Source organism: Thunnus thynnus, chromosome 12 (assembly GCF_963924715.1).
Source record: "Thunnus thynnus chromosome 12, fThuThy2.1, whole genome shotgun sequence".
NCBI classification, from domain to species: Eukaryota; Metazoa; Chordata; class Actinopteri; order Scombriformes; family Scombridae; genus Thunnus; species Thunnus thynnus.
Window position 1 is genome coordinate 11,025,145 of NC_089528.1, and position 27,325 is coordinate 11,052,469.

The 27,325-nt window shown below is 41.8% G+C and overlaps 1 protein-coding gene across 1 annotated transcript; it reads left to right on the forward strand.

Annotated features, from left to right (window-relative positions):
• The first annotated feature begins 1,682 nt into the window (after positions 1-1,682).
• On the forward strand, positions 1,683-25,431 carry hs2st1a (heparan sulfate 2-O-sulfotransferase 1a). Its single transcript, XM_067605402.1, has 8 exons — positions 1,683-1,943; positions 2,104-2,277; positions 19,092-19,345; positions 19,451-19,536; positions 19,751-19,889; positions 20,065-20,162; positions 21,586-21,743; positions 23,737-25,431. The coding sequence occupies exons 2-8, from the start codon at positions 2,154-2,156 to the stop codon at positions 23,958-23,960; spliced, it is 1,083 nt and encodes a 360-aa protein (XP_067461503.1). The 5' UTR covers positions 1,683-1,943; positions 2,104-2,153; the 3' UTR covers positions 23,961-25,431.
• The last annotated feature ends 1,894 nt before the right edge of the window (positions 25,432-27,325 follow it).

Below are 27,325 nucleotides of genomic sequence, written 5' to 3' on the forward strand. Positions count from 1 at the left end.
AGTATTATTTATCTTCCTTACTAATATTAGCTGACACACACCAGCCAATACAAAAAATGTGTCATACTATGTCACGGTTTCTGGTGTTTTGACCAAGGCTGTATGTTTAATTATTTATTCATTTGATCATCTCTGCCACCACATGGGTAATCTGTGTTGATAGAGTCTCAATATATAAATGATTTATGGTACAATAATTTAGATGTGTAATTAAATCTAATTGAACCTTGATGCACTGACTGAAATGTAAAGATACTTTGCCTCAAGTATATTTATTTTTATCATGCACATGTACTTATTATTTTATTTTTTTTCACTATTTAGGCAAGAATCAGAGTAATGTGGGTAATTTCTGCAACTGGCACTTACAGCAATATATTTTGATATGAAACCAATACATTATATCTGCACTCAATACCATTCTGAAATCCCTAAGGTGTCTAATCATAAGAGAAAAGAGAATGCAGATATCACACTCAGAGAAAAAAAATCTCAAATATGAAAGTGTTCCTTGTGCCAAATTGTCACAGATTATTTGCATTTCCTAATGTGGGACAGTTCAGACTGAAATCTGGGACACTCACTGGGAGACTGAAAAGCCTAAGTCACCTTAATTCGTACAATAAAAACTTCTCTGGTCAGTAACACTTAAGGCCAAGTACATGTTGTTACAGTAATTACAGTATTTTTGCTGTTACAGATAGTATAGTAATTTATTATATTATGTGTTAATATCAGTAATAATATAATTTGCATCCTGCCTAAAATAAGTAAAAACTAAACATTACAAGACTAAGACCCCTGAATAACTATTGGTATTACACATTGTATGTACTTAAATGCACATTTCACCAATTTAACAACATATATGCTGTTCCACATCAGTAAAAAAAGGTTTTACATGCTGTAAACCATTTCAAACCACATTTCAAAACACATTTTCTAAAGTGGGACAATGAAAATTTGACTTAAATAGGAAATGAAAGAAACACCAGCTCTCAACAATAGCTGATAAGAACTAGCAACATTGCTTCATTATATTACTCTAAATCCTTTGTCACTAAACTTTTGACTGGAGTTCACAGCAAGTCCTTCTTGTTGAGAGATTGCCCGGCCACACGTGGGAAGTCATTTGATTTCAATTACGACACCCCAGGTTTAATTTGATAGCAGTAATCATTAGCATTTGGTAGAAAAATAGATAGAGGTATATAAGTTTAGGTGTCCCACATTTGGCAATGTCCCACATTACACTAATTCACCTTATTTTTGTATTTATTTTTGTATTTAAATTCATTCAAAGAGGCTTTATTGGCATGATATAGTACTAGCACATTGTACAAGGTAGTACAAGCAGGGAAAAGTACAGTTTTAAGATACAAACAATCATTTTGTAATGCAAATATACATTAAATATGCGGAAAGGAAGGAGAAAGAAAAAAGTATCAAGAACAGGAAGCAGAACATAACTGATGGATATAAACAACAATATTCTACTTTTTTTTCTTCTTTTTTTTTGAGGAATGCATAATCGATATTCATACAACAAATTGTACGTATATTGTATTGTTCTCAATAAAGTTTAAAAAAAAAAAAAAAAAAAAAAAAGGTCAGTTTGTTAAAGATGGTCCAATCCCGTCTGCACAGGCAGTGACTGTGGACCAATAGAAAGCCTCAGCTGTTGGTGGACTGGTGATGCATCCAATGGCCTGAGTGTCAGTAGCAGGCTGTCCGTGGTGCGCTGCTGCTGCTGCTCAACACACTGGCCGGGACAGGACACACCTACATGGGGGACGCAGGCGACAGCGGCTGGTACCACCGCTCCTACAACACGGAGGGACAAATCCGCACTCTGGAGAAATCTCTAAGGCTTCACGGTGCTCAGCTAGTGGGAATTGACTTCATGAAATAACCGAGCCGAGCATGAACACATCGCATTTGAGGTAACCAGAGGATTTGAACACTGGGAGATATCCACATACACACACATACACACACACACACACACGCACGCACACAGAGAGAGAAAGAGAGAGAGAGAGGGGGCCATGCACAAACACTCAGCCGCTTTGTAATCACCGTCGTCGCTGTGTGTGTTTTCAGTGTCTCCTCATATGAGCATGGACTGACCACATCCCTCTCTGGATGATTTGATGGGGCTGCTCAGAGTCATGATGCCGCCCAAGTTGCAGCTGCTGGCGCTGCTGGCGTTCGCACTGGCCATGTTCTTCCTGGAGAACCAGATCCAGAAGCTGGAGGAGTCCCGGGGAAAGCTTGGTAAGTTTAAAAAAGGGGGCTCTTTAGCCCGATGCCATCCCGTCACAGCACTCCAGGGACACCGCACGGCTGTGTGTGAGCTCTCTCTCTGTTGGGTCAGTGTAGATTTGTGCAGCCCCATTGTTGTGCATTCGCGTCTAGAAGAGGTGGTGTGCTGAGACACTGGCAGCACTTCATACACCACATACGGTTCATCATATGGCTCAGAGGATCTGGGAGCTGTCCTGCTGAACTCTGCATGACTGATAAGACTAAAAAGTTGAACTATTCCAAATGTTTGCTCACATTCAATGGATATAACCACAGATAGTGTTACCCTCTCGTCCTAGTCTGTGCAATGCAGTGTGAGACTGAGGAAGTGCTGCTGTCTTAAACCAGTTACCCTGTGACAGAGGAAGCAGCCGAGTGTGTGTTTGTAGACTGAAAAAAGGCTGCAACTAATGATTATTTTGACAGTTGTTTTCTGGATTAAGCGATGAATTGTTTGGTGTATGTAATGTCAGAAAATACTGGAAATTAGCCATCAACAGTATTCTAAAGGTGACGCCTACAGTTTGCTTTTTTGTTTTTTTCTGACTAACAGCCTGAAAGGCAAATATATTTAGTTTACAATTATGTAAAACTGAGGAAAAGCAGCAAATATTAATATTATGAGGAGCTGGAATTGGAGAATGTTTGGTCTTGTATACTTACTCGCAGGTATAACAGGATCTCAACAGCTAATTTGGAAATGTAGGACTTGAAATATTAGAGCCGAGTGAGACTAGTAGGAGTGTCCAAAGAACAGACAGAAAACATCTTTTTGCTCAAAGTCATTTTTAGTAATATTCTGCATGCATGGGGACGCCACCCTGCTGCAAATCCTCCCCTGCCCCTTTACCAAACTCTCCCCTCTGATTGAAACGTGGCCGGCGCTGCGTTCAAATCTCATTGCTAGCTCCCATCAGGGGCTCAGTTCCAATAAAGATCTGGGACATTGCAGGATTATCTCTCTGGTGCCTCCACTGTGGGGATTTTTAAGGAGCAGCAGAGCGGTGCAGACACCCTGAGGGTGCAGCCAGCATACCTCAGGGGTTCACACACCACCTTTTGCGTCATTTGATGAGAGTAGCAGCCTGGCAGAGCATGGAGAGAGGGCAGCCGGTACACCTTTTACACGGCAGACATTTTGATGGTTATAGCAGGAAAAGCACAAGTGTTACTAATAACATTAATAACAGCTGCATACCATTTAGGTGAGCTGGTTCCAGGGTTGTGGTATTGTGCACGCTGGCTCAGTTGAATAGCTTACAGCGATATTAAATAGAACAGAGAAATCATTAATGTCATTAGTAACACAGCGTGTTTCCTGCTATGACAAGCCAATGTGTCTTTTGTGGATAACATTTCAGTTATTGCACACATGGGTGTTTCAGCTTCTTCTGACCTCTGCTCAGGTTGAAGTGAGGCACAGCTATGTTGGGATTCATGTGAGGTCACCAAACTTTGACAAAGGTATAAGTTTTCCTGCTCAAATAGGTGCAGCTAAACTAACCGGCGAGGGGAGGGAGATGTCACTCAGACACAGTCTGTACACATCCACAAGGTTCTGAGAGGCCTAATTAACAAAAAATAAGTGAAAATACCTGTGAAGTGTGGCTGTGTGGGGGCTTTAAAGTTTGTGTTTGGGCTGCAACTAACAATTGTTTTTGTAATTAGTTAATTGTTAAGTCTATAACATGTCCCAAAAAAATGCCCTTCACAATGTCCCACAGCTCAAAATGACTGTCTTCATATTGCTCAGTCAGCTGCTCTTTTCAGCTCCAGACACTTTGCTTGATAAATTATTTAAATGATTACTCTGTTATTGTTACGTCAATCGACTAATAAATCAAATCAATTAATGATGTTTCAGCACCAGTTGGGGCCTGACGTCATGCCACTTTTACTGGGACTGGAGCTGAAACGATTAGTTGATGAATTGAATAGTGGATTGGCAATAATTTTGACTGTTTTAATCGTTTTTTGAGGCAAAAATGTTCAAGCTTCTCAAATCTGAACATTGGCTGCTTTTCTTTCTTTTCAGTGTTGCTCAACTAAATGTCTTTGAGTTTTGGACTATTGGTCATACCAGCTCATTATGTCAACTTGCAATTTGAAAAACTGCAGTGGGCGTTTTTCAGTATTTTCAAATATTTTATGGACAAAATGATTAATCGAAAAAATACTCAGCAGATTAATTTATGAAAATAATTGTTAGTTCTAGAGCTGCGACTAATGATTATTTTCTCAATTAATCGACGAATGGTTTGGTCTACAAAACATCTGTAAACAGTGAAAAATGGCCATCATAGTTTCATTAAGTCCAAGGTGATGTCTTCAGGTGATTGCCTGGTTTGTTCAACCAACAATCCAAAATCCAAAGATATTCAATTTACATAAGACTAAGAAAACCAGCAAATCCTCACAAATGACTAGAAGTGGGAAATGTTTGACATTTATACTTTTAAAACGACTGAAACGATTAATTGATTATCATAATACAGAGTAATTCAACTTTCTGTCTTTACAGTCAACGTCTGTAAAGATGAGGCTACACTGGAAAGGTTTTAGGCCAGATTGTGAATTGAATGGTTAACAGTCAGCTTAATTGAATAAAGTATCCCAGCTGAGTTCTCATATGTTGGAACAATCAGGAGACCTGGGGGTATAGATGGCTATATTGGCCTGTGACATGGTTTACTGCTGCTGGAAAGGACTATACATTACACCCTGTGAAAATCCAAACCCTCCTGGGCTGCACCCCCACGCACGCACACACACACACACACATACACACAACTACACACACTCTCTTCCCGACGCTGAAACAGAACCTGAGAGGCCTTTCCCCTGACTGCCCACCACCAGGAGAATCTGTTGACTTGGCAAAAAGCAATCTGATGGATGACTGGACTGAGCAGACGTCTGTACACTGGAGCTCTGAATTATGTGCTGCATAGCCAAATAGTTCTGACTGAGGCTTTCACAGACACGACGCTGACAGACAGCCACAGGGCTGCTCGCATTACCAGGTACGCCTGCTGCAGGTCCATCTGTGCAACAATAAAAACCAGCTTAATGACCACGACCAGGACAGGTGGTGTCCAAACCCAAATCAACACTCTGAGAATAACTCTTCTGTGACACTGAGGGGAGAAAAAAAAAACTTTTGGAAGGATATGTCACCTTCCTGTATCATGTTTTCACATGTTCACATTCAATTTCGTATGGGTTGGAATGACCGGCACCCTCTCCTCATAATGTGGGATCCTATTTCCTGGCATGCAGGTTGAATCATTTCCCCCATTAGACACCTCCCGCAGGGCAAACAAGCTGTGATTTGCTTCCAAGCTAATCGTCATCCCAAGGTTTCACCGAGGAGTCTCCTGCATTACAATCATGCTGCGATGCAGATGTGTGTCCTGCTGTGGGCCTAATCCATTACTCTGACAGTATTTCTCTCTGGCTGCTCATCGGCACTGCTGCCAGCTGGGTCAACAGTAACGCAGGCTGACTGCGTGAGGACTGACGGACGACGGACGGACGGACGGACGGATGGGTGGATGAGTAGATTCAAGGCCACTTTCCCCGTCAGGGTTGCCATTAACTCCCTCTCAGTTCAGCCAATTTCAGACACTCACCTTGAGGAATTTCACGCTACTTTATTCTAAAGTCTGAGACTGATAAATCCCTCGTAATGGTTCACTGACGTCAAACAGGAGATGAATGCTTGAATTTGATTCAGCAGTGATTAGATCTTTTCAACCAGTCGAGGAAATGTAATCCGCTGGTTAAAAGAAGGCAAGAAGCCAACCCAGATGAAATTTCCTTTTTAAAGCAGCTCTTAAAGAGGAACCACCAGAAGCTTTTCTGGTTCTTTTGAAGAAAAAAAAAAAAGATTATGTCACAGCAAAAGTATGATTTATTGATGAATATGATTATGAAATTTCTATCTACATGCAGATTACTTTGGCATTGGTCTCTTTTGATATGCAGAGCTGACACTTGTGATAAAGTCAAACTGGAAACTGTTGGATAGGATGTCATATCCCCTCTGAACAAGCTTAGTAAAGACTAAAATGCCACCAGTGTGTGTGTGTGTGTGTGTGTGTGAGAGATGTATTTTGATAAATGGATCCTCAAGCCAATAACTCTCTTTAGTTGTTCTGAAACATCACTTTTCTTCTGATTCCTGTCTTTCCTGGCTGAAAGCATGTTCATTACACAGTTGAGTGCATCATTATTTATATAGCATCTGTCCTTACTACCTGCTTTTATAGATTCAAAGCATGCGACTTATTTCCTCTGGGAGAATGTTCCAACACACAAGTTTTCACACTTGTAATCACAGCTTTTGAGCAGCTTGTCCACCCTTTCTGATGCTTTCAAAATCAGTCAGTAACAAAGCTTGTGTGTGTATATAAGTGGCGGGTTCGTTCTTGAGGGCATCTAAGGTATATTGAGAGCTGCGTAAATAGAAACGTTGCCTATAAAACTGTCACCTTATGGCCTTTATAACTGGACCAGATGACCTCTTCACCCCTCCACCCCGCAGGCCATGTGAGGGCTGTGTGTCACCCACCAGGACCGATCCGCAAGACTTTCCCCCCTCAGCATCATCGCCTTTTTATCTGCTGGCCCGTTATTCAGTCTGATTAAAGGAATTCAATTTCCATCTGTTCCGTGGTGATATTTAGTTCCAGACACAAGCGGCTCTGTGATGAGCTCTGAGGGAGAAGAGAGATGCTGTTGAATGCAGAAGGAGGAAGCGATGCATGCGCTCATTGTCGAAGTGTTTGCCGAGCTGACGCAAGACTTTTTAAACGTTCGCTCGTCACTCACGGGGTTTGAATTCGACTTTGATTGTCATGCCAGGCACTCGCAGCCTCTAGCCCACCCTCGTGCTCCGCCGCCGAGGGACCCGGAGGTCTGGTCAGGAATTTGCTCTTGAAAGGACATTGGTCAGGCATCGCTACTCACTGCGTGCACTGTGATTGGGCGACGTTCCACCTCAGAGCTGCCCGGATGCTGTTCAGATCCCCGCTGCACATCCTTCATTCTGAGACCTTGAGCTGCAGTTGTGTTTCAAATTTTACTCCTATTGGTGATCCAAGTGTCTACCTGGTTTCCTTTTTACTCCTACATGTTTGTCAAGTGCGTGTCAACTGGTTTCTGTGACTCACTCAAAGGGCTGCTTCCTTTTAAAGCTAATTGGTGACACACCGGCAGAACTCAACCAGACCGAGCCCCGTTTCTTTCCACAACTCCAGAAGTCAACCCCCCCCCCCAAATGTGTATCCTCCAGCATTTGTTCTCCTTCTTCATGTTATTTTCTCATCCTTTCTGTGGACACAGAACTCAGATTCCCTTTGAACTCTCCCTGACACCCTACATCTCTGTTTTTAGCTTCCCTGAGGGGTATAAAGGGTGCATGAGTCATTTGCTTTCACTCTGCATGTTGGCATCTGGTACTGTAAGCAGCCGGTAGCGTCTATCGCCTAGACGGGCTCAGTCACTCTCTGAAACATGCCATTTGAGCGGCTAATGGAGGAGAGCCCACTGCGGAGACGGGCGTAGGTGTCGGGGATGGATTTGCTGTGGGAGGTGGGGAGGCAGAGCGCTAATGGTCATACTGGGCTTTCGCTGTATTGTTAGAAGCAGGCTTTGATTGGGCCCCAGGATTTATGGTCTCTGGCATGCACTTTGTCCGACAGGGAATGTGTTCCTGCAAAGTGGCGCGCACGGCAGCAACCGGAGCCGGCACCGTGTCCGCTGCTGTAGCAGGATGACAGACAGGCTAATCGGGGTGTTATGGACGGTTTCACAACCTGCATGTAATTGGAGGCCGTTGGAGAAGAACACCCCGCTCCAGTACCACCCATCACTCCCCTCAGCTGGCGTCTACCCAAAATTGCCTCCCCACTTCTTTACACAGATGCACTTTTTTTTTTTTTCCCCTCCTTGCTGTCTCCCCTCTGTCTTCATCTCTTCTCATGTCACTGTTGGGCAGAGGTGTCGGCTCACTCGACTCGAAGGAACGTGGCAGCAAAACCCTGCAGGTCTGTTTTTTATATTGAACGCACAGGGGACAAGTGGAGCTTGACAGATGGCTGATGAGATACTCTTTAGTTGAAAAGATAAATCAGACGTAGGTCAGCAAACTGTCCTGCAGAGATTCTCACAGCTCAGAGCGAACTTTGATCCTGGATGCTGATGTGACTTTTTCGTCAAGGCAAGGTTTCAGAAATAATCAGTTTTCCTTTCTCGCACGATCTCCACACTCCATTTTGATGATGATAAAAGCTACATGATCTGATTTACACTCACTATGGCTCACACCTCGCCGTACCTAGTGAAAGCCTGTGGGGTTTTTGACAGATGATGGAGCCTGCAGTTGTAAACACGTGACGGCAGGTGTCAGGTCCCTCTCTTCTTCTCTGCAGAGTTAACAGGGTTGGTTTTTTTTGTTTTTTTTTCTTCAGCACCAATCAGCTCTTTCTCTGACAGGAGAAACAGCAAGCGGCTAATAAACCTCTGTCATGATAATAACTTATAATGACAGTACTCACATCCTGCTCCTTCTGGATCAATAGTTGTAAACAACTTCTTTATTTGCGTGCCAGGTCTCCTTTGTAATATTCAAATCCCTCTTGTGTTTTACTAACCCCATTGGATGTGCGCCTGAAAGGAAGAATATCCACTGCCGGCTTCGGAAATAAGGTGCTATCAAAGGAAAAGGAGGGAGGTGGAGGAGGGAGGGAGGGGTGTTAGAGGGAGAAGAAGAAATGAAAGAGATGATTTAATTTTCATTGCGACACAGAAATATTTAAAGCCCCGGCTGGTGAAAATCATAAGCCCCTACAAAAAAAAAAAAAAAAAAATGAAGAAAGCAGGCCTGCAGCCTTTTTACAACCAATTTCATCAGAACATGGAGGGATAGAGGAGGAAGGAAGATGGTCGAGTAACGTTGGCCTTCTTCTTCCTCAGCCTCTGGTTCATCTTTGCTCCTATTATTGTAGAGTTGGCTTAAAGATGCCTTTATCTTGTTTTCCTGTAACACATCTAACACTTGGCATCCTCAGGGATGAACTGTTAATGTGATGCTACTACGCTGTTTCCACTCCTCTGTAGTCAGACTTCACCTCTTTCTCCACGCCTCGTTGCTTTCTTTCTGTTTGTCTCTGTGTCTTTATTTGTGCTTTCTGTCTCTTTCCGTCTCCTCGGTGTGCTGAATTTTGTGAGCAGCATTGCCAAATTGCCTGAAATACAACTTGAAGTTCATTAGACAGAATACAAATGAGTACACAGCAAACAGCTGTGTGTGTGTGTGTGCGTGTGTGCAGCACCTTATTAATGAAGTATCTGGGTTGCTGAATATTTAGCTCCCACACTCAGACTGTCCCCCGCTGAGTGAGGATCACTAGATTTGTGCGTCTGCATCTTTTTCCCTTTTTTCTTTGTTACTTGTGTTATTTTTTTCTTAACCACTTCGCCTCGGTTGCTTCTCGCTCAGGAGCGCTACACACCGGATTGATTGATTAAGCTGTTTTTTCTCATAGACAAGTGTCTGTATCCTGCCCTGCCTCTTGCTTCTGACCAGTATTAATGATGCATCAATCCAGCAAACTGTATCATTGTTGGAGCCAATAATAACCTTAATGAAATGGAAAGGAGATCGGCCAGACCTGATCAATCCACGATAAATCCTGTCCCTGTGTCAGTGTTTTAAAAAAAAAAAAAAAACTGTACATGTAGTTTTAGAAACCCTCTGGAACAACATAGTTAAAAATTTCACAAGCCTCAAAATAATGTTGCTTCATGAATGTCTCCACTAATTAGGGTTGCAACAAACAATGATTTTTATTAATGTGCTTGTATCTTTTCCAATGAATCCATCAATCTTTCAGCCCTTAAAAAAACACCCAGCAGTTTCTCAGAGCCCAAGGTGACGTCTTCTCATTGCTTGTTTTGTCTAATCAAGTGTCCTAAATTCATTCCGTTTACTATGATTGAGTGCTATTTATTTACATGCATTAATATTAGAGCTGCAAGGATTAGTCGAGATTAGTCAGAAAATGAATCAGTGAACTATTTTCTTAATCGTTGCCTAATTTTTGCGAAATCATTTTGAGCAAAAAAATGCCAAATATTAAAAGACATAGAACATGCATGACTGAAATACAGTTTTACCCAAATACATACCTTTTCTGCCTTATTGATATTCAGCTGTATCATCTTTTTATTGGAATAATAAAATCACACATTGTCACTAGTAAATGAAGTATACATTTTGTGCAATGCAGTTTTTTGGGTCCTGGGTTTTTCTCCAAACAAGCTCCACCAATCACAGGGTTAGGGTGGTGCCTATGTGGCCTGAGAGGCGAAACCCAGGGAAAAGACTGCACAGACCATTTGCAGTGCACAATGGTACGTAGATGTTACATTCGTCAACTCAGAGCTTCTCTTATCCGGCTTAATGTGGTTTTGTTATATGGTTTTGAAAAGCAATGAGGGTCATTTCAGCGCCACCTTTTTATAGTTATGAAGTGATTTACAGCCTTATGTGACCTTTTAACGTCCCAAACGCACCCAATCAGTTCCACAAAGTTGAGTTTAAATTGAGAGAAGAAAAAACAGAACACCGGTATTATCAGCCAATCCTGGCCTTAAATGTAGTTCTAGTTCAGGTGTTGGAATCGGTATCTGGGGAGTAAAAGTGGGATCAGCACATCCCATCGCAGTGATCCTCTGACGGCGAAACACTACAGCTTCCTTGCTGGATGGATAGCCTGGAGATGCTAAATATAATGAGATGAAAGAAGAGAGGCAGAGAACCAGGAGATGAAAGACACACAGATAAGCCTGCAGAGATAAAGTGATAACAAGTTGAACCGGTCTCGTCGCAGAGATGTTCTGTGGAACGCCGTTCTCACTCAGTAGCACGTTTCTGTGTGGGACAAATCCTCTGCGGTGTTCACCTGTCCCTCCCACTCATCATTAACTCTATGAATAGCTGTCGTCTGTTCGGCCTAATAGAGTGTGGAGTTTTCCCTGGACTCCTATATATGCATTATTAATTATCTGTTACAGGGCCGAGAGATGGAGTTGGAAAGGGAACATCAGATATCTGGGTTGTAGCTCGCAACCAGATCTGCGTTGTTATGCAAACATTGTTTGTTGTTACATTAGAATACGAGGGCCCTGAGCATCGTATTTCAATGTGAATCTATATGGACTCGACAATCTGTTTAACTTCAAGTTTCTTTCACTTCAAGCTGTCACAGATTTGACTGCGGTGTTTGTGAGGCTTTGGCTGAAGCATTTAACGGTAACAGAGACATTTCTGCTGCTTTGCTTTCTTTGCAGCGTCTAACAAATCCATTTAATAGCTCTTCTCTTGACCAGAGTTACCCAGATATTTCACTTTCCTTTTTGAAGCGCAAATGCCTCTGTTGGCTAATTCCCACTGCTTAGTCATTGACAATCTGTGCCAAGATGAGATCTGTTCCAATCAATCGCCCCCCCCCGCCCCTCCCCTCCTCGTCCCTCCTCCCTCCACAACCTGTCAGACCCGCCTTTACTTAACAAGGCAGGGGAATGATGGGATCTGCCATCTGTGTAAATTGCTCCATAATCTCATCTGACTGTCTGTTTCGGATGAAGCAGACAGAACGCGGCCCTGTTTACCCAGACATTATTGGCTCACCTGTCAGACAGCACCACTGGCTTCGATCGCACAAAAGACATATTATGGGAGAAAGTGGCAGCTTGAACCACAATGATTATCATCTCCATCTATCCCGGATTGTTATCATTAGTGTAGAGACATGGCTTGCATTTAGACAAGGAATAATAAATGGGCCACATGTAGCTGGATTTTATTTAACGTACCCTCCAGTTTAGTCGAACAGCTTGTATTTCATCTTTAGTTCATGAACTCTGCACGGCAAAAAAAAAAAAAACACCCCATCCTCAGCTGGAGCATGGTCTTTTTGAGTCTTCTCTCCCGAAAAAAAGTAAATTCTTAAGTTTCTAGTGTTACCATCTTCGTCCTCAATGACTCTCAATGGAGTAATTATGGTCTCAAGACCCATACCCCTAACTACTTAACCACTTTAAACTGTCTGCACTGTGTTGTCTGTCAGCACTGACAAGGCGGGTTTTGTCTCCTCTACATATCAGAGGAATGCTTTGTCGGCACTCTGACAAAAACGCACTTGTTTTCGACATGCTACTTTTGTCAGCGGAGGAGAAAAAGTCATGTCCAGGCTTTTGAGTATAGGTGACCTTTTATGTGGACAGTTTGCACTGAATTAAGCTCCTGTAGCCCAGCAGCAGCATCTCTCCGGAGGATGGAGTACCTCCCTTGTCCTCCCGGCGTTGTGGGTTCAGCTCATGACCTTAACAGCACGTCGTCGTCACCCCCCCCCCCTTCCTGTATTTTCCTCACCTTTCCTGTTCCTCTGTGCGCCTTCTAGTAAAGCAGAACTACCGTGAAAGTCATAACAATGAAAAACTCTTCAGCCGGTATTTATTGAGCCTTGTACAGCAGCAGTGCCAAGTCCAGGACAGGAAATATCACGTCGCTGTGGAGCTTCTTTATTTATTAGAATCTGCAATGTAGCCAGACATTTTATTTTCACTTCTTCACTTCACCGGGTGCATCTGTTGATTTGAATTGTAATAGTGGAGCCTCTCTGTTGCATCTATTGAAGTCTGACTTTGATACATTGTTCAGTACCATTTCTAGCATTTCTTATCAGAGTTTCCTCCTGATATGATAAATCTAGAGGACAGAACAAATACAGACTCCCAACATCTTCCTGTTTTTATATGTTGATGTGCAGTTGCCTATTTACATATCTAGCAGTAAATGAGCAACATTTAGCATCTTGTTTCTGGCTACTTAATGAAGTTGAGTCAAATATTAACTCTCTTTTTAGCTTTGTTTTGGTCTCCACCAACTCCTGAAGGAAACATCTGGCTCTTTAGTTGCTAAATGTTCCACTATGTTCACCAGCAAGTCAGTAACTTTGTCTGTCTGCTGTTTGGTGCTGGTTTACAATGGCATTTTTTTTCCTTTTTTGCCTGAAGCAGCTGCCTAATGTGGCTGGAAACAACGCTCACGAGAGCAGTGAGACAGAAGCAAAGCAGTGAAGTTTCAGGACATAAAACCAAACAATGAGCTGAAAGACACTAAAAAGAGCTGAAGGATAATTATCTGTGGGTTTGTCACTACCAGAGACACCTTTCATATAACACTTAGTGATTAGAGCCTTTGATATTATAAAAGTATTGATTAGTGCAGCTTTAATCAAATGACTAGAGACACTGAAAATCTGAGACAAGGTGGTATTCCAGTATAGTACAGGGTCGTTTCTGGGTCTGTGTGCATATAATGAACATCTATCCTCTGCTGTGTGCATTTCACTATGTGACAATTTGCATACACAATGCACAAAGGGCAGGATGTAGGGAGTTAATAGGAGCCCGACATCAAATCTTTGCCCCTGGGCCCTTTGTAAAGTTAATCCAGCCCTGCCTCAGCTGTTATAAACCATGATCAGATTTTCTGGATACATTTTTGTCAGTTTCCATCTTACTCTGGTCTGGTAAATGTCCGCCCCCCCCCTCCCACCACCACCCTTCTTCTTCTTCTCTCCCCCGACTCCCCCACCTCTTCTCTCTCCCCCAGCTGTACTATGGAGGACAGACCAGTGAATGAGACCTTTCAGTGAGCATCAATGTCGTACTTGTGTGTCAAAGCCAGTGGGAAAAATGCCTCAGCTTTAGTAATAACCCCCCCCCCCCCCCCCCCCCCCCCCCCCCAACCACCACTTGTTTCAAAAAGCCCACCTAAACAATTGAACGTGTTTTAGTCAAAAAACAAGAATAAATGTGAAAACGTATGAAAACCTGCATATAGCATAAAAGTATTGGTGTCTACTGAAAACTTTAAAGAAAGTGTTGTGCGTGGTTGTGTACGTCTCTGCTCCTGCTGTCATACCGAGCTCGCCTGAAAGCTCTGAAGGCGTTTTGAATGTACCGAACACCTTCACAATCACATAATGAAAGCGCTCTCGTTTATCTGTCTCCTTTTTTTTTCAGTTCTCTTGCAGCTGCCAGCAGCGCTGAAAAGCCGCACAACAGATTCCTCTCACAGCATGTTTCATATTCCTTGTCATCACTTAAATAACAATGGTAATGCAGGTTCTGCTCTGTTCAGTCGGGCCTGATTCTCCCCACGTCAGACTTTATTACCGTTTCCTCTGATAATCCACTCTCTGCTAAACGGATCCAAAGACTGAATTAGAATAATTAGAAATTTGGAAGTGCACAGTTTATCCAAATGTTCGTGAGTGCTGCAGTGGTGACATAACTGTCCCCCTGGAAACCTGGCACTGCATAACAGCAGCGTGCTTCCAAGTCTATATAGAGGGAAGAGGGAGAAACAGCAGCGGCAGCAGACTAACTCGATTTTTATACAGCAGCAACCTAGATCTCCTCCCTGTCATCCTTCATTGATTTTGCAATCCAGCGGCATCCAAGCAGAACCATACAAGCCGAACACCTCAGTCTGCCGCTGATAGCCAATCTCTATTACCCACCTAGCCCAAGGCTTCGGTTCGAGGGGCTAACCCTCTCAGGGGAAACCGGAGAGAGGGAGAGAGCTCCGACTTCTGGATCGGAGAGATGATGGATTTATGAGCTGCTTGGAGAAAGGATCATCTTCTCTCCCCCACTTTTATTATCCCATCAGATCTGACGTGATAGCAATAATACACGACGGCCTGTCACAGTTTGCAGATCTGGCGGCGAATATGAATGATGATTTCAAATGGTTGCGTCTAATCGGCCGCGAAATTGCTTCAGTAAATATGTTCAACTAGCAGTGCTCTGTCTTCCTCCTGTCCCTCACTTTGAATGAAACTCAAGAGTAATAGGCTTGTAGTTGTCACAATGTTTAAGACCCGTGTTGGCTTCACGGTTCATAATTAGCTTTTAATGCACAGAGACGGCTTGAGGGGAGGAAACCGACGGAAATGTGGAATGAAAGGAGGCCTGCTGTGTGGCCATCGTAATTCAGGCTTTTGTTCTCTAATTAAATGACCTCAGAAGGGAGCACTAAGCTTAAGTATGTGTGTGTGTGTGTGTGTGTGTGTGTGTGTGTGTGTGTGTGTGTGTGTGTGTGTGTGGCACCCTCTGATATCAAGGTTTGTGCCAAGTATGTTCTGTCTTGCAATGAATAGGGCGTCTACTACAAAGCCTAAGAAGCCCTCTCCGTGCCCGCCTCGCCTCCTTGTTGGTTGTTGGAAATTTGGCACAAAACACCATGTCTTGAACAAGTGGTTTCTGGGGCCCTTAGCATAGCTCAGGACGTTGTAGTTAGGGACACTGTAGCCCCTGGTGTTTTCTCACTCTCCTCCATGTCCTTTTTTTTAAAAAAAAACAAAAAAACAAAGAGTCTGGTGGCCTTCTTTGCAAGCTGGAGCCTTACAAACACTTTTAGTGTTAGTTAGTGTGTTTATGAAATATGATGAATGTTCTCCTGTTTGGTCCTGAAGATGCCAGCAGTTCCAAATTAGGACGAGAACATAAGTCTTTAGCAACAGAGTTTAAAGGGTCAATGCATCCAAATCACAAAAAAAACCAAAAACATTTTCTCACTTAGCCCCTAATGGTATCTAATCATCCAACACAATGGAGGTCAATGGAATTTCATTTCTGGTGCTCAAAGCTTTGAAACAATACATTTGAAATGCTCAACAGCAGCATTTCTTTCCAGAAACATTGTCCTCCTTATCTGGATAATCCGCAGACCTCGCTGTCAACAGTTTTCCACAGGCACTATTTCTTTTTGGTACAAAGTAGATCCAGTGAAAACTGTTGACAGCGAGGTCTGTGGATTATCCAGAGAAACACTGTTTCTGGAAATAGATGTTGCTGTTGATTTTTTTTTTTTTTTTTTTTTCAAACAGAAATACCATTTTCAGTGCTGAGAATGCCAAACATCTCAGACAATATCCACCTCTAGACCTGGAAAAAGGACTGTATTTTTAACCCTCTAAAGCCCCTGAAAACTTGGTTTTAAATATTAAGTATTTTATAACATTAAATATTCATGATTAAATAAGCAACAATCAAAGAGAAACATGCACAAATTTTTTTTTTTTGGCCACTACAACATGTTGTACACAACACTTGACAAAATGAAGTTGAATTGGGTAACATGTTAGCAAACAGTTGCCTGTTTACACATAAGCATTCAATTGCAGTAAAGTCGCGGCCTTGAAAAAACAAAACAATGAGCTGAAAGGCGCTAAAACAGTCTGCAGAGTCGGGTTATTAATTCTCTGTGGTTTCATCACCTCTTTCATCTTACATGAAGTCATTTGACTCAATATAAAAATATTGGTCAGTGCAGATTTAAACAAGGGCAGAAAACTAATTTAGGTATAATTTAAAAGTGTTAACTTTCACAAACTCAGCTAATCTGCTTCATCGAGACTGTGTGGGAGTCGTCCAGTCAGGCTTGATTGACAGTAGTCGAGCAACAAAAGCAAACAACCCCACAACTGTCATCAATTTTTGACTGAAATGTTTCTAAATCCCAGAAGAACATGCAATTACTTTTTCCTAGCTTAAACCAGTGACATAAACACAAATACAGAAATCTTACATGTGAAATAAGCAGAACATTGACAGAAAATGTTGTGTTCATGCAAAACCTCGTAGCTCAGAGTTAGAAGCTGATGGAGAAAATAGGTTTTCAGAGCCTGTAAGATTGTGAGCTAGACTTTAAAGCCCTCAGACACCTGGTGGTGTGTAACAGACCGAAGGCACTTAATATTTATGGCTTGTATTGTCACGGGTTGGACTCCGGCTCTATTTTTCGAATGTCACGGCCTCTCTGAGTCTCCCTTCACTGTACACCGTCATAAAAATAATCTTAAAAGGACATTCGAGCCCAGGCGGTGAAGTTCCAGCATAGCAACTGTTATTGCTGTTGTTGCTGGCCTAATGCATGCTTCAGATGGACGCGTGAATGAATGTCTCCATTACGGTTGCTGTGCATACTGGGAGCTTTCAGCCTTCACCCATTACAACCACCTGGCACGTCTCAACGCCACCAGTTGCGAGCGTGAGGAAGCGGCTCGGCTCCGTCCGTAACCAGATCCAGCTTTGATCAGTGGAACATTAACAGCTGCTCAGGATGGTGTAAGAGAGGGGGCAGTGAGAGGATTTGTGTGTGTGTGTGTGTATGTGTGTGTGTGTGTGAGTGTGTTGTTGTTGTTGTGTCCACACGTGTGCACTCACACAGATGAAGGAGACGGAATCACAGATGACATCTTAATTGGTCATGTTTGCCAGATGCCAGCCTCTACAGCCAACCAGACCAGTCAGGCTGTAACTGTGTCTCAGTAGCCAGGCAGGGCTTCAGGAGCCTGCTGGCTCCACTGAGAGCTCCCACGGGTATTAGGTGCTCCAGTGTTGTGCTGCCTTCCCTACACACACACACACACACACACACACACACACACACACACACACACACACACACACACACACACACACACACACCCGTCTTCTCTCTCCATCCTTCCTGCAGAGTTTTCTGAGGCATTGTCAACACCAGTCAATCTGAGACGAATTCAGACGAAGAAAAGCCCAAGGGCGACAAAGGCTGGGGCTTCTTTGTGTTGACTCTATTCACACTGAGGCACCGAGGTCTGGCTGGGTCTAGATGGAGACCCCCCCCCCCCCCTACCCTCGCCACCTCCGCCCCCCTCATTTATAGCATATTGATGTCCTGTAAACGTCCAGTTAGCTATCAAATAACTGTGAGCCTTACCGTCTAACTACCAACCTCTAACCTCTAACCACGTCACCTCTCGCTCTTCACCTTTCACCTTTTTCGTCCTCGTCACGTGGCGCTTTTTCTCAGCAGCGGAGAAGAGAAGAGAATTTCAGACTATATAAAGCACACCAGAGCACACAAAGACATACTCAGCCGTAAGACGGTACATTGATTTGATCTGAAAGGAGCGCACACACTTCACTCTGCGGTTAAATAAGGAGAGTGAAGTGAAGGTATGGGGAACGATATTAAAGTTGAATCTGATTAGCGAACACGAGACGTGGCACCGCAGCGTGAAATAGGCTGCTCACAAAATGATTAACTAATATTCCTGTTTGACATTATTCTTGATCCTTGGTGTGAAGCAGGAGAAGAGTTTTAGCTATCTGCTCTCCAAAAGAGACCGTTGAAATGAAATTGAAATCCATTTTTAATGAACTTACAGTTTAGTCTCTCACACAGATGGGTTGCCTCTGACAAGGAATGGATCTTTTTTTTTCCTTTTTTTTTTTTTTTAGGGAGTGAACTATGTTAACTGGATCAGGTTTAAATTTAACTACAAATTCATAGCAGGGATGACAAAAATCGGCTGAGCACAGTTATGAGACATTGTAAACATGGAGCAGTATATAAACAAAGATCTAGAGATGTGGGAGTTTGAGATTGTAGTGTTTTCGTGTCCATGTGACCCAAGATCTCCAATCTTCGTGTTTTCTTTCTTGCTGCCTGTTTACCTTATAAAGTATTTAAACTATGTCATACTTTCTGGCCCTTTTTTTTCATATAAAAGTTCTTTTTTTTGCACTGGAACTGGTTGGAACTGGTTTGTATAATCAGTAATTTGTCCAACACTCCTTATTTATGAAAAAAAAACACACAAACCTTACCTGTATATGTCTCAGACTCACCTGTATCTAATTTCCCATCCTTCCAGAACGGGCCATCGCCAGACACGAGGTACGGGAGATCGAGCAGCGGCACACGCAGGACGGCCTGCGAGAACGAGACTCGTCGGCGTCGGCGCTGTCCGAGAGCGAAGACGACGTCGTCATCATCTACAACCGCGTGCCCAAGACGGCCAGCACTTCCTTCACCAACATCGCCTATGACCTGTGCGGGAAGAACCACTACCACGTCCTGCACATCAACACCACCAAGAACAACCCAGTCATGTCCATACAGGACCAGGTCAGAGGAGTCCGCGTCACGTTTAACATGAATTCCTCTTGTGTGTTTTCCTTCATTATATTCACTGTTTTACTGTAATAATAATCATCGTTTTGGTTGGTTCAGGTACGCTTTGTAAAGAATGTGACTGAATGGAGGGAAATGAAGCCAGCTTTCTACCACGGACACGTCTCCTTCCTGGACTTCACCAAGTAAAGAAATACTCATTTAACATTTTCATAACTGTAAAGATGAGTTTAGTCACCCTGCTTGGGCTTTGAACAGTTGACTCCACCTTGTGGTGATTTAATGCTCTTCATTTGCAAAGTATTAAAGCATGAAAATCAAATAGTTGAGGTCTTAAATCTGTTGTCTTTATTTGTCTGTTATCCTGTTGAGTTCTCTGACCCAAGTCGTTTTTCTCAGGTTTGGGGTAAAGAGGAAACCCATCTACATCAACGTGATCCGGGACCCCATTGAAAGGCTGGTGTCCTATTATTACTTTTTGCGTTTTGGGGACGACTACCGGCCCGGCTTGAGACGCAGGAAACAAGGAGACAAGAAGGTTTAAATCTATAAATACTCTCATCACAAGTTCTCATGTTTCTAGACTAGATTGGTATGTTTAACATTCTCATGTCATTTGACAAGTGTTTCCTTCAAATGGCCAGACCTGCTAAGTGAAAGACACGGTTAAAACACAGTCAAACATGCTCATGCATCGCGTCATTATGTTTCAGACGTTTGATGAATGTGTATCAGCTGGCGGCTCAGACTGCGCCCCTGAGAAGCTCTGGCTCCAGATTCCCTTTTTCTGTGGTCACTACTCTGAATGCTGGTAAGTATTCAAAAACTTGACATTGTGCCCCACAAAATAATCAATATAATCCTCTGTATTCTTGATTTAACACTTTAGCTGTGTTTTCGCTTTTCTAGCTGTTTGTTTTAAGGATAAAGCTTAGATATTCTATAACAAATCCCATAAAAACACCAAAACTAACAATGAAGTATTGTCCATGTTGCCAAAGGCTGATCTAGCTGATTTCTCCTGCCTATTAAACACAAATCAGTGAGACTGACATGTTCCTACATTTCAGTGAACGTGGGCACTGTAGTTTATTTTGATTCAATCCCACATACACCCTCCTGGCACCATGTCAATACTCACCAGTGCAAATATAGATCTGCAGCTAAAAACAGTTGTTTCTTATTTTTGAGTCACATTTACTAAAAACTACAATCCACAGCTGTTTTAGGAAACTCCTGAGCCTTGTTTTTTTTTTAAATGAAACTATATATTTGTGCCCCATTTTTGTAAAGATTTTCATCTTCAGTAGTCCTGTTGAGAAACAGGATTATACAATATGAGATTTGTAGACAAAAATACCGAATATTTCCAGTGTTATTCTTCTCTCACTTCAAGCAGTTCAGCTAGTTCAAGAGTGACACGGTTTCTGTTTTGTTTCATCGCGCACCACATGGAGCCTCGTAGTACTTTTCTACCACTTCTGCGACACTCGTCTTCTCAAGGTCTCCGATAGCTCTCTCAGCCTTGATCCGCTCTCTCTACATGATGATCTGAATCAATCTCTCTCTGCCCCCACTCATCCCTGTCGCCCTCCTCAATCTCTCCTCGACCGTGCCCTCCGTCTTTTCACCGTCCACCCTCCTGAAGCAGGTTACCGTCTGAACCACCGTTGTAGTGGATTCAGTTCACTCGTGTCTATTTCCGGCACTTTTCAGATGATGTTGACGTTGCCTCTGCCATCTGCTGAGCACACGCAGTATATTAAAGTAGCGGGATGCACCTTGGAAACATTAAATAAATACTGGAGACAAAAAGGTGACATTGCTGCCAGCCCTCTAATGCTGTGTTTAACAAGGCCTTGCCAAAAAGTTTATTTATGGGTTTAAACAGTCTTCTTCCTGCCTTATAATTTAATTTCCTGACCATGACACCACCTGCCACCGGCTTTTTTTTCTCCATTCCTTCCGGTCTTTCTCCTCCTTTTGTCTCCATCCTTTCTGGACTCACATCACAAACTTATCTCCCCTTACATTATCATTCTTCCTGTCTCTGTATCTTTCAGCTCTCCTCTGCTGCTCTTCTTCAGCTTTTGACTGTCCATCTCACTCGCTTCCCCTTCATTTCTCCTCTTTCCAGCTGATGAGCATCTTGTATCCAGCAGAATCGTCCCTGTTTAAGCAGAATAACACAATAAGAAAAATATCCACATAAAACATACATGATCTTTGTGCAGGAACGTGGGCAGCCAGTGGGCCCTGGAGCAGGCTAAATACAACCTGGTGAACGAGTACATGCTGGTCGGAGTAACAGAGGAGCTGGAAGACTTTGTCATGATGCTGGAGGCCGCACTGCCACGCTTCTTCAAAGGAGCCACTGAGCTGTACAAAACAGGTGCCGTCTCTGCTGAATAGTTAAAAACCATTTGCTGTTGCCTTGCACGTTCTGGTTTCCCCCCACTAATATTATAATACACTGAAAAGCACTTTAATGGCTCACTCAAATTGCAAAGCTAAACTGTGTGTGTGTGCTGTGTTTGCATATTTGCAGTCTGAATTGCTCCTCTGAGAATTGAATTTTGATCGATATGCACTCATGCTTCTCTCTGATGTAGTTACAGATTAGTTACAATGAGTGCAGCCAGAATGAATAATGAGGAAGAATTAAATCTGACAGCGATACGTATACACATATGACTCAAGGATGATATTGCGTATAATGTTCTGCAGCAGATAAATGTACTGGAATTAAATACTGTATATTTAATGAATAATATTTAATGAAGACTGAGATTCTTTTTCAAGTCACGGAGTCTTATACCTTAACTAAAACCAAAACACAAAGAACTACAGGCAGTAAATCACTCGACTCTGACATTTTTTTTATTTGCACACATATAAAACAACATAAAATCCTTAATAAACTGACTCTCTTCAGTGGCCTTTAAGATAGTGATTCCCAACCAGAGGTACTCAGAAAGACTGTGGAGCAGCTTGGCTAATTTGAAGAAATAGAAACTATGATTTGGTATAATTTATATATACTGTATATATCCATATATTTGTGTCCGATAACACCTGAATATCACGTGCTGTGATTGAGAGTGTGTGAGAACTTTTTAGCAAGCAAGCTCAGAGGCCCAAAGAGCTGAAAGTGCTGGTTAAATGCTTAGAAAGGTCCAGCTTTTGTACTTAAATTTGTACTACTACTATTCCATGTGGTAGTAGTACCAATGCAAACTTAACTGTCACTATGTCTTGTATGGACAGAAAAGGTAACAGTATATTTTCTGTGTAAATAATAGTAGTGCTGCAATGATTAGTCAATCAACAGATTGTTAATGACCAACTATTTTTTATAATCAAATAATTGTTTTGAGTAATTTTTGGAAAAAATGCCAAAATTCTGTGTTACCAGATTCTTAAATATGTTTAAGTTTCTGGTTTCTTTAGTCCTCTGTGATAGTAAACTGAACATCTTTGGGTTGTGGATTGTTGTTGGGGACCAACAACATATCAGGACGTCACTCTGTGAAACAAAGAAACATTTTTAACCTTTTACTGACATTTTATGGACCAAACAACTAATCGATTAGTCAACAAAATAATCAACAGATTAATTGATAGTGAAAATAATCATTAGTTGCAGCCCTAATTGATAGTGCTAAATGATCCAGTTTAAAATCAATTTGATTGATCACATTTTGAACATGACAGGTGGTGTCATGAGGGACCGCTTGAGCTCATCTGATGTCTATGACAAAGTTTTTTGAACCACTGCTTTAAGAGAAATGAAAGAAAAATGAACACATCAGACAAGATTGAAAGCTGAGCGATATTTCAACAATTATCTGTAAATATTGAGCAAATCACATGGACTTAAGGACATAACACCTACACTAAGCTAATTTGTGTTCTTATTTAATTTTATTATATAGTTATGTACTTTTGGCTTGGCTTCAAGCACAAGATGTTGCTTGTATGCATACATACAAGTCCAGTTATGATTTTTATGACATATTTTTAAATAGAGTAGAAAAAATGTTTTCGTTGTGAGTCTAAATCCTGTTTTTTGGGTGGTGAATATTGCAGGAACATGTTGCTGTTCTTGCAGTTGAAAAAAACAAACAAAACAACTTTAAATTACAATTATTTACTGTTTAGGAATCATATAGTGAAGCACATTAGTTGTGGCACACGGAGATGGTTTGACATTGTCTGTTGCAAGTTGAATTTAGAAATTCAGTAACAAAAACGTAAAAGTAAGTAAAATTGTAATAATGCCTGCATTAACATAAAGCATTTGGCCATATGTGTGTGTATATAAATGCTGAATCTCTGAATTCATTTACCTGCACCCCTTTAATCCTCTACTCTTCTCATCACAGGGAAGAAATCCCACCTGAGGAAGACCAGCGAGAAGAAGCCGCCCACCAAGGAGTCCATCGCCAAGCTGCAGCAGTCGACCATCTGGAAAATGGAGAACGAGTTCTATGAGTTTGCACTGGAGCAGTTCCAGTTTGTCAGAGCTCATGCTGTCCGAGAAAAGGACGGAGAACTCTACCTGCTGGCACAAAATTTCTTCTATGAGAAAATTTACCCCAAAAACTAGAGAGACATACGTCCACAGACGGGTTTGGAGTGTTTTAGAGAAGGACTTTGTACAGACTCTCCCGTCCAATCTTAGACGAGGAAGGGAAGCAGAAGTGAGAGAAACAGACTACTGCCGACTGTGTGGCTGGTTTGTACGTGTGATTGAGAATATAACGTGGAGGTGCAGAGCGATCCGCCCCTGACGCAGCGTTCAGACTGACGACAGTTCTGTTATTCACATCCGTGCCTGCCAACTGGACGTAGCGCTCGTGTTTCGTCCTCAGCAGTGTCAACAGGTTGTGTTCCCAGCAGCTCCTGGGCCTCCACTCGCTTTCACTTTCATGTCAAAGGTCATCCGTGCAGAGGGCCTCTGCCGGCACGTGGCCGGAGACGACCAGGGCCAACGGCTGATTGGCTCTGCCGTCCTCTGACACAGATAAAACATCTTCATTGGCTATGTACTGTTTGGTTGTGTTTAGTTGTATTTTAACTCTTTACTATCGTTGTCTTTTGTATGTAAAGACATTTTCATGGTGGAACGACATCCCCACGCCTCACCACCACTACTACTAACTTAAAGAGATTTTAAGTGTAAGAAACTGACTACTGTGCTGTATTATTGGACTTGAATGAGAACTTTTGAGGTTTTTATGAAATAAAAATCCTGTGGCCATGGACTATTTACTGGGGCAAGTGCGTATGTTTTATACTGTACTTGATGTGTTTTTGTTTGATGAATCTAATAAATGTGCAGCTTTGCCCAGAGGCTTTTTCCTTTGTAGAGAAGGAGCCATTTACACATGATCTTATTAAAGTGTGTAAGAACACAATGGCGAAGATGCTGCTGCTGTAAATACACAGAAACTACTTTTTTCAGTCCATTTCATTCCAGTAATCTGTTTATACTCTTACAGTAACACCCGTTTAAAGCAACACAATGTGCATTTTATCAGTTTGTAAATTTCTTTCAACTCTTTAAATTCACTGTTTAGTCTGCAATTTATTTTCTATTATAATTTATTTAATTGCAGAACCAGTTCAACATGGGTGTCCACTAATATGTTACTCTGCTGCTTAAATCTGCTGTTTTCTTATAAAAGTCGAGGTTGAACTTGCTAATTTGATTGTAATTTTCATTGTTTTTGTTTTCTTAAAGTTGACTTTATTTCAGTTTTAATGGATTTTTATTGGCCTGTTTAAAGTCTAATCTCTACTCATTGATAAATTGCTGACACATCTGCAATCTGAAAGGTTTAAAGTAAAATTATCCCAGAGTGTGTACTAGTGTGAAAGGGGAAAAAAAACACCTGGATCACCTGGACGAGTTGCACAGGATTTCTCTACTGGATGCACCGTCACATCACAACTCCTGAAGTACTTAAATATACAGACAAATAGGTCCTCAGTTTTTTCTTTGTGTGCCTTCTCTGCACCCAGCTCTCCTTGTGTTGCAGCTTTGTCAGATGGAAAGTAAAACAACATGGCTGTCACGGCTGTTTTCATCTTTTGATTGCCAAAAAAAAATATACTGAACATTTTAAAAAAACCACTACTAGATGCACGTGTGTTTCTTAATTCAATACAAATGTTTGTGCGTCACTGTCAGGTACAACAGTACGGGGGTGGAGTGGTAAAGACAGATAAAACTGCTGCTGCGAAAATGAAAGCTGGATTATTTCAGGGCTGACATCCTGCAGAGGGAGATAAAGAGCTGCCAGGTCTGCTCCTGCTACTCACTGCTTCTTTGTGTGTGTGTGTGTGTTTGTGTTTTCCCATTGTCACATCCTCTCCATATAATACATCTAAAACATGTAAGAGAAATTAACAGGATTGATTTGTTTTCAGTATTTGATGTAGAGATGTTATGAGTGAGACGTATACATTTACAACATGTTATCTTACATTCTAATTAAAAATATATTAGTATATTTAATATATTTTTCTGCACTAATGATGCTTACCAGAATGAATGCATTCAACATTTTCTGTTTCTGGGAGCAGTTAAATAGGAACGTGAAGTGAGGGGAATCACCAGAGGACAGAGAAAGTTTATATGAACCAGTGCTGTTACTCAGTGTTACTCATCCCTGCTCACATAATCCCTGGCCACTCATCAGTAATTGGACTCATCCGCATTAATTTCATATCATTCTCCAGTTACAGCTTCCTGGTTTTGGCCCTCTGACCCAGATAAACATGGTGGGTGTCCCCCTACTCTGAAGCCTCAGTTACAGGCTGCTTCACTTTACATTCAGCTAAGCGTCGAGTGTTAACTCACCGTGAGGCTTTTTATGAGATAACAGACATCAGAGGTGGCTTCTACAGAAAACTACACCTTAGCACTCTTAATTGTATATAGAGAAACACCTATTTTATTGATGAGTAGATTTGAAGTCTTTACAAGATTATTTACCCAACGTGCGACTACAGTTGCTTTATTTGTGATCATGTTTTACTTGTGATGGTTGATGGTTGATGATGGTGCTGCTAATTAAAACTAATCCCTGAGGGTCGGATGCTATGGACCAGTGAACCACCAAAGTTGCCATCCAGCACAACTGACATCCACCTGGTCTGTATATAAAACTTGATTTCTTATCATAACAGTATAAAGATGATTCAGCCTGTGGATCCTTTCAGTGTATGAGGGGTTACCAAGCATAAGACTGTTTTAAAGTCAGATAAAGTGCACATTTTTGAGATGTGTTTTCTAGCATTTTTGCTTTTATTAGACATTACACAATGGAAAGCTAACAAGAAACATGCAACAAAAGTCCCCAGCCAGTGTTACAACAAATTCTGTGACCCAACTAGGAGCTCCAGCTATATTGATTTTATCCTATTTTATCACATACTTAATGTTGATAAGTGTTATCAAAGGTAGTCACGAATTATTGTAGGCGTTAACCAAAAGTGTGACCCCATAATCAGATATCACAAATTTTGATAACTGTGATATTACAAATTAGTGTACAGGTCCATCTGTAAAGCACTAACATGTCACCTGACAATATGAGGTCAACACTTTGGTTTATATTTAATCTGAATCTGAGGGCTCACAGAGTCTAGTACATCAAAATCACGTATCAAAATGTATTTAGGTATCTAAATAGTGTGTGTGTGTGTGTGTGGGGGGGGGGTTATATGGCTGAAATTCCTTCGGGTCACAGAATCTGATGGGTCACAGAATTTTATGTACTCAAACTCATGATCCTACCATGCTGCCTCTAAACAATCCATTTTTACTTAAAGCCTGAACACAAAACATTAGGACTTTGATTTTTAATATTGTGCTGGAGCAGTGCCTGATTTCTACCTCCCCAGTAAAACTAAGTAAACATCAGATAAGTACTGTTTTAATTCATCTGAGCTGCAGCAGACATG

Coding starts and splice junctions, on each gene's coding strand:
- hs2st1a (XM_067605402.1), top strand. CDS start 2,154: ATGGGGCTGCTCAGAGTCATGATGCCGCCCAAGTTGCAGCTGCTGGCG. Junction 20,163..21,585: donor GGTCACTACTCTGAATGCTG/GTAAGTATTCAA, acceptor ATCTTTGTGCAG/GAACGTGGGCAGCCAGTGGG. Junction 21,744..23,736: donor CACTGAGCTGTACAAAACAG/GTGCCGTCTCTG, acceptor TTCTCATCACAG/GGAAGAAATCCCACCTGAGG.